The sequence below is a fragment of the Chiroxiphia lanceolata genome, chromosome 6 (genome assembly GCF_009829145.1).
Source record: "Chiroxiphia lanceolata isolate bChiLan1 chromosome 6, bChiLan1.pri, whole genome shotgun sequence".
NCBI lineage: Eukaryota > Metazoa > Chordata > Aves > Passeriformes > Pipridae > Chiroxiphia > Chiroxiphia lanceolata.
Genome location: NC_045642.1, coordinates 5,518,272 through 5,530,501, shown reverse-complemented (window position 1 = coordinate 5,530,501; position 12,230 = coordinate 5,518,272). Strand labels below are relative to the sequence as shown.

Sequence of the window (12,230 nt, the reverse complement as noted above, 5' to 3'; positions counted from 1 at the left end):
TGCTGCCATCCTTCCAACCATACCCTCTATCTTTCAGCTTGACCTCATGCCTTTTATTTTCATCCTTAGACTAATAAAGAATCACACATCTAATTAAACACACTTTCCTGACTGTTAAAAATTAAGGAGTCACCAAAGTAGGATATTGGAGGCACAAATTCATGAGAGAATAATAATAAAAAAGAATTGTTTAGCAACTATTCCAGTAGCCACCACAACTCCTTGCCTTAAGTAGAGTTGAAGGTTACAAGGTGTTCCCAGCCCAAGATAGGGTCAGGATAACACACACAAATGTCATTTATAACAAACACACACAAAAAATTTTAAATATATAATCGCTTTTAGCTTGTATAGTATTTATTTGTGTAAATAAAATTTATATATTAAAAATAGATCAATTTTGAAATGCTTTTGAGCATTTAAACCAATGGGGTTTTTGGAGATCTCATTTTTGCACAATGCCGAGCAAGTATTCCCCCATAGCTTATGGAAGGTGTCACTCAAAGCAGCATTAGGCTTCTCCACATTTTATTAAAAATTCTTACAAGAATTTCAGACTTGAGGTAAAAAGTTGCTTCTGTGCTTTGCACTGTGGCAGTAAAAATTACTGATAGGAAGAGAGGAATTCACCACAAACCTTTCCAAATTTTTGAAGTCATTACCTGTGTTACTTCTTGTTTCAAATTTATATTCATCAGGCATCTAAGGGATAACATCTGTAGCACAGGTGTGATTTTTGTTGGGGGTTTTTTGTGCAGTGGTAAGAGTGAGTTAATAAGAAATAAGCTCCTTGTCTACTGATGATTTCTGACAAAACTTCATTTGCCTCTGGGATCTCATTACTCCTGACAGTCTTGGGCTTCTGCTACAGAAATAATTGTTCTTGTAGATGCTCTTGCAGTTGGTTTTTTTTCAGAATGGGAAATGCAGACAGAGAGTTGGGCTGCTCTTTTCAGCCACTGCAGGGCTCAGAGTTGGCAGAGATTTCCACTTGCTTTCACAACTTCTAAGCAGCAAATTGCAGCTGAGATATTCTGATGAAACCCCCTGAAGTGCTTTGGGGAGGTGCTCAGAGGAGTGACAGCAAGAGAGCTCTCAGTGGAAATGTTCGGAGATTGTCCCTTGGTTTTGTTCAGGCCTGGCTGAAATCCTGCCCTTGAAAAGCAGCATTTCTGGTGAGTGGCTTTTGTGGGGTCCATTTTACAATTGAGAAAAAAACCCCCTCAATTACAGCTTTAGAATCACAGGATGGTTTGAGATGAAAGGTACCTCCAAGCTCATATTGTTCTGACTCCCCCTGCCAGAGGCAGGGACACCTTTGACTAGATTGGGTTGCTCCAAGCCCCACCCAATGTGGTCTTGAGCACTTCAGGGATATCACACAGTAGTGATCCTTGTGTAGTGATCCTTGTGTAGTGCGTGGCAATGCTGCAAAGGTGAATTTGTGTGTGTTTGTCAGGAAAGGAGGGTCACCAACAGCTCATAAACTCCCCCAGTGTCACTACAGGTGTGTTTAGGAGCTGTTCAGGACTAAGTCCAGCACCTGCCTCTTATTTTTACCACCCTTCTCAACAAAATAATCTGAACTTGCTCTTACTTATGTCAAGAATACATTCTGACTCAGATAGCACTGTTATTCCATTACGAAAGTATTGACTTGAAATTGAAATTGTCCCAAAAATGCAGGAAAAAAAAAAAAGCTGAATATTTAACATGCCAGAGGTCAGTTTGTGTATGTTCTGATCCTGCCCCAGGTCTGATGTCACTCCTGTTGTCTCTTTTCTGGGCTCCAGGTCCTGCCTGAGTGGTGTCTATGGAAAACACAAACAACTGGACCCAGTTCATCCTCCACGGACTGACATAAGACAGGACAGGAGCAGAAGTCTGCTTCTTGTTCTTTTTTCTCTTCTACACCACTATCATTTTTGGAAACCTGCTCATCATCATGACAATAAAGACAAGTGCCCTGCTGAACTCTCCCATGTACTTCTTCCTCAGCTATTTGTCTTTTGTAGACATCAGTTACTGCACTGTCTCAGCTCCCAAACTCATCCATGACCTTCTCATGGAGGAGAGGACCATCTCCTTTGCAGGCTGCATGGCTCAGCTGTTGGGGGCCCACTTCTTTGGGTGCACTGAGATCTTCCTCTCATGGTGATGGCCTATGACCGCTGCGTCGCCCTCTGCAAACCACTCCACTCCACGAGCGTCGTGAGCCCGCACGTCTGCAGCTGCCTGCTGGCAGCCTCAGGGCTGGGGGCTTTGTGCACTCCCTGCTGCAGACCCTGCTGCTCCTCCAGCTGCCTGTTTGTGGGCCCAAGAATGGGCTGGACCACTATTTCTGCCATGTCCACTCTTGGCTGGTGCTGGCCTGTGCTGACACCTACACCAGCAGTGTTGGCGTAGCCGTCAGCGGTGGCGTGATTTCCCTGGGCTCTTTTGTTGTCCTTGCAGTATCCTATACTGCTATCCTGCTTTCCTTGAGGACACACTCTCCCAAAGGGTGGCTCAAAGCTCTAGACACAAGCTCTTCCCTCATCATGGCCATCACCCTGTTCTTTGGGCCCTGTATTTTCATCTACCTGTGCCCTTCTGCCACCTGCCCGGCGGATAAGGTGGTCTCTGTCTTCTACACCATCATCACGCCCAGGCTCAACCCCTTCAGCTACACCCTGAGAAACCAAGAGATGAGAAACAGCATGAAAAAGTTGTGGAGCAGGACAGTGAAGAGGAGTGAGAAATGAAAGGACACGGCAATGTTTGTAAGATGACAGGAGCTTAAGACATCATGGGGAGGGAAAGAAAAACTGGTATTTGGTGGAAGTTTGGTGATTTGCTGGTGCCAATGACAGGAGAGGAATCTTTCCTTCTTCCTCTGCCAGTGAAATTTCCAGAGAAATCGTTACTATTCTGATTCAATGTCAGTATGATGATAAAATGTTCATCAGGGTAAGAGCGGAAAGCTTTCCTACAATAGTGAGTCAGTCTGAATGCCCCCATTTTGATAGATTTCCTATGTTCTGGTGAATGTTCTGTCTCCTTCAGATTTGTTCTCCCTCCTGCCTCAGGGTCCTCAAATGCTCCCCTAAGAGGTCCACTGCCAACAACTGGAAGATGTGCAAATTAATGCCCACCTCCAAAAAACACTCCTGTACAATAAAGAGGAAATTATGGCTATTATTAGTTGGAACAACTTTATTTCAAGGAATCCTGAGACACTGATTTGATGTCACAGGTGATCCTTATCAGGGCAGCAGTCTGAGCATGGTTACAGAGCACAGACATGGCTGATATGTCTATTGGAGCCCCTCTGCTCTGAAGACAGGCTGGGACAGCTCTGGGTGTTCAGCCTGTAGAAGAGAAGGCTCTGGGGAGACCTTAGAGTCCCTTGCAGTGCCTGAAGAGGCTCCAAGAGAGCTGGACAGGGACTTTGGACAAGGGCCTGGAGTGACAGGACAAGGAGGACAAGCCATTTCCAGTACAGAAATGTAGAAATGACCCCAGAATCTCACAACCCTGGGCAATGCCGTTCTACTGCAAATTGACTGACTGTGGTCAAGGCATGAATTTTCTAAAAACTTCTATTGGCCCTAAAATTTTGGAAAGGGAAGCAGAGGAATGGGATGTCCTTAAAATAGTTGACAATTCACTCATTTGCCTGAAGGTAACTGGTGACACATGGAGATGAAATACAGCAGTGAGTCCTTGGCACTTTATGATGGCAGTAAACTTAGAAGTAAAACATCATTAAATGGACAAAAAAGTGTTAGAATTTCTCTATATGTCCATCAGAATAGGAAGACAAAGAGGTAACCAGGACTGGCAGAAGAGAAAGGGTTTATCTTCACTGTGTAAAACTAAACCCAGGGGTGCAGCCAATAAGACTTTCTTTCTGGACTGGAGGAGCAGCTCCTGAAGATGGAGCAGAAATGGCCTTCAAATTCAATAATCACATTCGTTCTTTTTAGAGATTACATGCTTTCAGAGACTAGATTCTAGGCTTTAAAATTCATACCATGGGTTTGAAGACTCTCTGTCCTGGCCCTGAAGCTCTCTGATCTCAAGTAACATTTTCTGCTGCCTCACACTGGCTCAATGTACAGATCAGTGGTAGAACCCTACATTTACCATTTTATTACTAGAAGCTTCAGGCTTTGTTTCACACAAAGGTCTTCTCAGTGCTTAGAAATGTGTGGTGTTTTCTCCTCTCTTCATCAGTCTCCAGGACTCCACTCACAAAAGGTCCTCAAGTGACTTGGGACCCAACCAAGGGACCCAACCAGCAAAACTATTTAATAAGGCCCTCAGGGACCTGCTTGGAGTTTGCTAATGACACATTTCTCTCAGGTCTAACTCTCTTTTGCCTGTGTTTAGTCCCCAGTATGTTCCAGGAGTATTTATAGGCTGTGCTGCGGTGGGGTGACCTCAGGGAGAAGGAAGATGCGGGAAATGCAGAGCTCTGTTCCAAAAGCCTTGGATCTCTCAGTGTAAGTGACAGACAGAGAACAGGACATTGATGCCATCACAGTAAAACCTGTCTGGCAAGAAAAAAAAACTGCCTTGAAAAATACCTGAAGCAAGTTTTCATGCAACAAGAAAAATAAGAGTAAGGATATGGGAATTACAAGCAGGAGGAAGAAGAGTGGAACAATTCCCTGGACAGGTCTGATGAAGAACTCAGAACATGGAGTGAATGATTTCAAATGTTTTCAGGCAACAAATGCAGAGCTCAGAAAGCTGATGTTGTATCAACATTTAGGAACTGGGTACTGTAGGAACCATTTTTTCTCTCCTTTCCTTATGTTCTTCATGTCAGCCATGGAGTATTAAAGCACATGTGTGTGGTGGTGTTTGTTTATGGGAAAGGCAGAGAGAAATCCTTGGTAACCTGTTGAAAAATATGCAGAAACATGTAAATGCTAAATGTTGGCCATTGGGATCCTTTAAGGCAGCTTTATTTAATGCTGATAACATCCTAGACATCTGGCCTGGGGCAGGTATCTGCTCTCCATTTACACTCAAGGACAGAGGGACAATCTTTGATGGGCTAAATCATCTCACTGGGGTGTAATGACCTAAAAAAGGTCAACTGAGCCGTGTCTTTAAGGTGTTTCTTCCTCTTTCTTGACTACACAGGGAGGCAGAGCTGCTGCACACCAACTGTGATGCCTGTTCTGAGCTCCCCGTCTAGTACAACCTCGGGGTGGCTGCAGACTCTTCGCCCTTTCTGCACCTCTGGAAAACTCCTGAGCCTGTGGGAAAGAGAGAGGGAAAAGTGGGATCATTCCTAAACTGATGCCATGATTTGCAGACAGATATTCTGAATTCTGTGCTTGAGATCTACCAGAAAGGGGGAGAAAATAGAGCAAGACCTGAGGAAAGTGCAAAAGGCAAGAGGTAGGTAAAAAAAACAGACTGCGGTTTCTTGCTAGTAACCTCCTGCTTGCTGAGTTAGGAACTCTTGGGCAGAAATGAGCAGCAAAGGAATTTCCTGGTGGGATTGTAAATGGAAATGGGCATTCCTCTGCTGGTCCCATGTGAACCTCCCCAAGACAGTGAGTGCATTTACCTACTGGAGAACTTTAACAATTCCTTTAAAAAATAAAGAGGTAGAGAAACTGGGCAGGGATTTGCAGCTTCTGCTTTGTTAGAGACCCCAATTTTGGGGGGGAGAGTGTGTTCTGATAACAGCAGGCCTAAGGGAGCACTCAAGCTTCCAAAGAGCTGCTGGCTCAGGGGAGAGCATTTCCAGTGAGGAACGTGGCTTCTGTGCACGTATTTCCAGTTTCAGAGTGGATGAGCTAACTAGAGAGTCCTTTCCTCAATTTAGAGGAGAGCCATTAGGAAAAGAACATGCAACAGGTCGTGATTGAGCCATATATTGTAGAGAAGATGCTTGAACATGGCAGGATTTACTTCCATCCTAGCCCTTCCAATTCCCAGCAGATAAAAGGACACGGTAGCATTTTTCCAGCTCTCTATTCTGTGAGAGTAGGATGTGGTGGAATCGCCATCCCTTCAGGGTTTGAAGTGACCTGTGCATGTGGCACTTGGGGACATGGTTTAGTGGTGGGCTTGGCAGTGCTGAGGGAAGGGTTGGACTCCATGGTCTCAGAGATCTTTTCAACCTCAATGATTCCACGATTCTGGGATTCCTCCCTGACAGAATGGGAGCGCACATTTGTCACAACAACTACAGTGCAGGAAAACAGTGGATTCAGGGGTGAGGGTCAGTGTGAAGGGATCAGAGACCTGAAATGGGAGCGGGAAGGCAGAATAGCAGGGGACAGTGCTCTTTGCAAATGTTGCTCACTGTGATTTAGGACATGACACTGTGCTTTCTGTAGCAGGAAAAACAGCAGCAAATGCATGCTGCTGTCACCATCCATGACCCTTGGAGCTGTAGCACATTCCCTTCTCTTCCTGGACAGCCCATGACTGCCCCCCAACACCTGTGTCATGGGAGCCTGAGCTGCAGCCATGGCACGGAGCAACTTCTCCCAGGTGACTGAATTCATCCTCCTGGGGCTCTCTGACACCAGGGAGCTGCAAGTCCTCTTCTTCACTGTCTTCTTCCTGGCCTACACCATGGTTCTGCTGGGGAACCTTCTCATCATTGTGACAGTCAGGACTGACCCCAAGCTCTCCTCACCCATGTACTTTCTCCTCTGCAACCTGTCCTTCCTCGATATCTGCTGCACCTCTGTCACCGTTCCCAGGATGCTGGTGGACCTGCTCTCCCGCAGGAAGGCCATTGTGTTTGAAGGCTGCATTGCCCAGCTCTTCTTCCTGCACTTTGTTGGCTCCTCGGAGATGTTCCTCCTCGCCGTGATGGCCTACGACCGCTACACGGCCATCTGCAAGCCCCTGCACTACACGGCCATCATGAGCCGCTGGGCCTGCTGGCTGCTGGTCTGCTCCTGCTGGGCAGGGGGGTTCCTCCACTCCATCACCCAGACTTGGCTCACAGTCCAGCTCCCCTTCTGCGGCCCCAACACCATTGACAGCTACTTCTGCGACGTGCAGCCCGTCGTCCGCCTGGCCTGCGCCGACATCTACCTCACCCAGTGGCTCATGGCCTCCAACAGCGGCCTCATCTCCCTGGGCTGCTTCCTGCTGCTGCTCACCTCCTATACGCTCCTCCTGCTCTCCCTCCGGGGACGCCTCACCCAGGGCCACTGCAAGGCGTTCTCCACCTGCGCCTCGCACCTGCTGGTCGTCACCCTCTTCTTCCTGCCCTGTGTCTTCATCTACCTGCGGCCCCCCTGCACCTTCCCCTTCGACAAGTATGTCTGTGTCATCTACACCATCTTGTCCCCGCTGATGAACCCACTCATCTACACCCTGAGGAATAACGAGGTGAAGGAATCCATGAGGAGGCTGTGGAAGTGCTGCACAGTCTTCTGAGACTTGCACCTGGAGGGACATACCTACAGACTGATGGCTTGGTGACTAATGCCTACACACTTCAAATTAGGTGTGTGGATATATACACACATATATATAACTATTAATATTAAAAATCCGTGTTGAAAAACTGATGCTTTCTAAAATATTAAAAATCCATGTTGAAAAAGCCAAAACCTTTTAAACTGTTTCATTTGTGTGGGATCATAAGTTTCAAATAAATAAATCCAGCACAAGCATTTTCTCCCTCTCTGCCGTGCTGTTACTGGGCTGTGACAGCAGATGGCAGAGGCACATGCACTTAGTGTCCCCAAATTCCCCCACTCACACCGATGTTCTCAGCTGAAGGCAGAGATGGTGCAGACATTGTTTGTAGGATTTTCTTCAGACATATAAGGATAGGAATTCTTTTAACTTTTCAGAACATAGTCCTAATTCTCTCACTGAAGTGCATTATTAAAAACATATAAGGGACAAAATATAGAGGAAGGAGAGGGATTTTGGACAAGAACATGCAGTGACAGGCCAAGGGGGAATGGCTTCACACTGACAGAGGGTGGGTTTCAATTGGACGTTAGGAGGAAATTCTGCCCTGTATGGCGGGTGAGGCCCTGGCACAGGATGCCCAGAGAAGCTGTGGCTGCCCCATCCCTGCAAGTGTTCAAGACCACGCTGGACAGGGCTTGGAGCAACCTGGGCTAGTGGAAGGTGTCCCTGCCCATGGCAGGGGGTGGAATTGGATGATTTTTACAGGCCCTTCCAATCCAAACCAGCCAGGGATTCTGTGATCCTATGAAGGAATGACCCAATCCAGCATTCTGCCTGGGGAGATAACAACAGTGTTTGGGGAAGAAGATTAAGGAAAAGGCAGTAGGATTCTGTTCTGTGATGTGTTTTTAATAAGCAACATTTCCACCTCACAGTAATTAAGTTTCTCTACTTCTTCAGCCAACTTTAGCCTTTCTGAGGGCAGCAATGACATCACCAAATCCATCAGGGTTGGAAGTGCAGTGGCTGCCATCAGGAGAACACCAACCAGAATGATTTAGGATTGGATTCATCTCATCGAAATTAGAATCATAGAATTATTTATGTTGGAAAAGCCCTCTAAGACCAGCAAGTCCATCCCTTCCCCCAGCACTGCCAAGGCCACCACTAACCCACAGCCCCAAGTGCCACATCCACGTGCCTTTTAAATCCCACAGGGATGGTGACTCCACCACTGCCCTGGGCAGCTGTGCCAGGGCTGGACAACCCTTCTAGGAAGAAAGTTTTCCCAATATCCAATCTAAATTATTGCAAAGGAAGTGGGAGGCTCAAATTCCTCTCTTAAATCAGCCCTCACTCTCACACCAGCAGAAAGAGGAGGAAGATCAGAAGCATCAGGGAGTCCCTGATCCTCCTGCTTAAGAGAGATTTCCAAATATTTCCCATCTTGATGCAAGTCAGATTTCATTTGAATGGTGAATTCCTACTTCGCATCATGATTGCATCATCATGGAATGGTTTGGATTGGAAGGGAGCTTTTTTTTAGTATTAGAGAGAAATGCTGAAATATTAAAATGGTCTCCAGGTCAACTGGGTAAATTTCAATGGAGAAAAAAATTAAAATGTATCACTGTGATAATTTTTAAGAATTCCAATCAAGTTTTTATTAGACATTTCAGAATGTATATTAGAGAAATCACATACAATCTAATCATATTTCATAAAATTCTCTTTTAGATGGCATAAATCTAGGCAGGAAATCACACCCAGAGACTGGTCACCCCATTTTGGACTACATGTTTTGTGTTCCAATGACATCTCCCAGCTCGGCTTTAACAAAAAACCAAATGAAAATTCCATCTTTTTGGGAGCTGGTGTCTCAATACAAGGGTGGGACTTGGAATAGCCTGGTCCAGTGGAAGGTGTCCCTTCCCATGGCAGGGGATTGGAATGAATGAGCTTTAAGGTCCCTTCCAACCCAAACCATTCTAGGAAGACAATTCAATGCAATTGATTTTTCTCTCCAGGAAGCATCTTGCCATGACTTTAATAAGGCCTCAGTTGGTGCTGTTAAAAAGTTGGGGCCTGACAAACTGCAAAGGTGCAACTTTGGCAGTTGAGTTTGGAAGCGTCTGGAAATTGGCTCCACTGCGCATCATTAAAACCACAAGTTCTTTCTCTCCTGGAAATTAGCAGCTCTGAGCTCACTGTCATCTAGAGGACTGGGAAAAATGGCCTCAAAGGGCAAAAGAATTCCCTTGATAACTGCCAGGATCTCTACAATGCTTTTGTTAAATGCCAAGTCAACTGAAGAAATCCTTCTCTAATCAATTTTGTTTCAAGACTATGGGACTGAAACACAAATGGACATCAGAGAAAAGGGACTGCAGTCAGTCTGGGCTCACCATAAGCATTTCTAGGTGGAAAACTCAAGGCTTGACAAAGCTGGGTAGTCCCAGCAATGGTCAAAATCAAATCCCTTTAATTGTGTTACACTGGGGATGGTCCTGGTGTGGCAGGACGGGAGGGCAACAGGGCTAATCCAGCATATCATCAACTGAGGCACATCTGCATTCTGCAAATAGAGAATTTTTTTTCTGTTTGGGGGGTATTTTGTGTGTTGTTTTTTAATAACTGGTTTTAGAATAGAGTATAACGTAAGAACTGGAACTTTCAGCTGTGCCTCCTCAGCCAGGGATTCCTTCTTGAGTTCACAGCTCACAAATTGCCTTGTACCAAGTGGCTTGGAATGACAGAGTAATTTGGGTGAACAAGACACAGAAAGAGTTTTCACTGGGCTGCCCATACCAGCAGCTCCTGTGGAATGGTAACATTAAAGGCATTTTTACACCACCCAAGGATCTCCAGACTGCTTGGAGGTATTGCAAGATGAGGAATACGAGTGGGATTTTTATGGATTGATTTACCCTGAGGCAGAAAGCTTAGCCCAAAGGCTATCCTGTCTTTCTAATTCTATTGACCCAACTAAAAATACCCTTGGAAATACACACTGGAGCACTAGATGTAGAGCTGAGAGCCAGCAGCCCGAAAAATAGTCCTGGCTGACCGGTACCTTGATTTTGTGGGAAGTATTGTCCTCTCACAGCTGTTCAATGAAAAGTTGGGTCCCAGGCAGTGGAAGTGAGAGGAAGCCAGTTTAGGAAGATGGAAAGGCACAGCCCTCCTTCTCCTCACAGCTATGCATGGGATTGATCCCCTTGTTGCATCCCTTTCTGGCATCCGGCTTTAACACAAAATTAGTCTCTTAATTCTTTCTTGCAAAACTTCATGGGAAGTGTGAGGGTTTATGGTCCTTGGGCCAACTGCAGTACACAGGCAAAGATCTGGACCATGTGGATTTATTCCAGACCCTTGGATAACTCCAATTTAGAGAATCCCAGAATGGTTGGGGTTGAAGGGACATTAAAGATCATCATGTTCCAGTGCCCTGCCATGGGCAGGAACACTTTCCACTATCCCAGGTTGCTCCAAGGCCTGTCCAACCTAGCCTGGAAAACTTTCAGGGATGGGGCAGCCACAGCTTCTCTGGGAAACTTGTGCCAGGAACTCATCATCCTCACAGGGAAGAACTTCTTCCTAATATGTCATTCAAATCTCTCATCCTTTAGTCTAAAAGTGTTCCCCCTTGTCCCATGGAAGATGCAGAGGTCTTAATTTTGAAAGAGTCATTCCCTGCAAACACAGCAAGCAAGCTTGAGAAATGATTGACAGGCAGTGTCATTCATGGGAACAGGGTAGAAACTACAGGCAGGTATTGCTGGAATAGGAACAGGCCTGTTCCTAGTCCTAGACATCACATGGGAAGTGATTCTCCCATAAATCAAGGCAGGGATGCTTTCTGGAACCAAAGGGCAATTTTTTGATAGCTCTCCAAAAGCAGTGCTGATCATCTGAGTTCCTTCCATTTCCAGCCCCCTTGGGCAACACTCTGAAAAAAAAAACAAAACCCACATAGATGCAATTAAGGTAACACCTAAAACAGGTTCAGAGACACTTGTCCCCAGACACACCTTCTCGTTTATAAACCTCATTAAAGAGGAGAGGTGCTCACCCTGGCAGCCCAGCCAGCCCTTCTGCCAGTGCTCACAGGGGTCTGGGTAAATGTTGCTACACTGCCCAACCTGGACTCATCTCTTCCTTCACAGTGAAAGAATTGTTCTGTCCTATGTAGATATTCCAATCCGATGGTGAAGGAAGAAACAGGAGAGTTGTGTTTCCTGGGGATACTCAGGACTATCTATTACCTGTCATTAATTCTGTGGAGCAGTGAGTATTTCTGGGTTCTTTCTGTGGTATTTCACCTGGATGAGTTCCCCATTTGAAGAACTTGCCTTTTATTTCTGTTGACTAAAATATTCCTTTCTGTACTTTAAGCTCTGACTTTGGTCCCTCTCAAGCTTCTGTGAGAACATGAGACCACAGAGGAGCCTGCCTTGGATGGGATATCATAATCACCTGTTCAATCTCTGTACCTATGAAATCTCTTACAAATGAGAACCTGGGACAATAGTCACACCAAGAGCCCCACAATCAAGCTCTAATCTCCAAAAAGGAGGCACTTATTCTGAACTTTGCTTTATCTCCCTAGTGAGGTGATATAGAAATCCTTACCATAAATCCTGAGTTACATTCCAGGAAGCAATGCAGGATAAATTGGAAGACCCTTGAATGCCAAATTTACTCTTCTTTGAATTGCAAAAAGAGCAAAAGTCCAGATAGATCCTGAAAGTACTAATACTGTTATGGAAGTATAGAGGGCAAAATGTAGAGAAAGGTGGGAAGTTTTGAATTGGACACCAGATTAGATCTCTTTT

The 12,230-nt window shown here is 45.6% G+C and overlaps 2 protein-coding genes across 2 annotated transcripts; both read left to right on the top strand.

Moving 5' to 3' along the window:
* The first annotated feature begins 1,813 nt into the window (after positions 1-1,813).
* LOC116789070 (olfactory receptor 4S2-like) lies at positions 1,814-2,888 on the top strand. Its single transcript, XM_032692407.1, is given in 3 exon segments — positions 1,814-2,144; positions 2,147-2,248; positions 2,251-2,888. Coding segments are annotated over 3 exon segments (927 nt in total). The 3' UTR covers positions 2,745-2,888.
* Positions 2,889-5,650: 2,762 nt separating this feature from the next.
* LOC116789071 (olfactory receptor 1509-like) lies at positions 5,651-7,512 on the top strand. The gene has a single exon (XM_032692408.1). It carries the CDS (start codon positions 6,481-6,483, stop codon positions 7,405-7,407), a length of 927 nt encoding a protein of 308 aa, XP_032548299.1. The 5' UTR covers positions 5,651-6,480; the 3' UTR covers positions 7,408-7,512.
* The last annotated feature ends 4,718 nt before the right edge of the window (positions 7,513-12,230 follow it).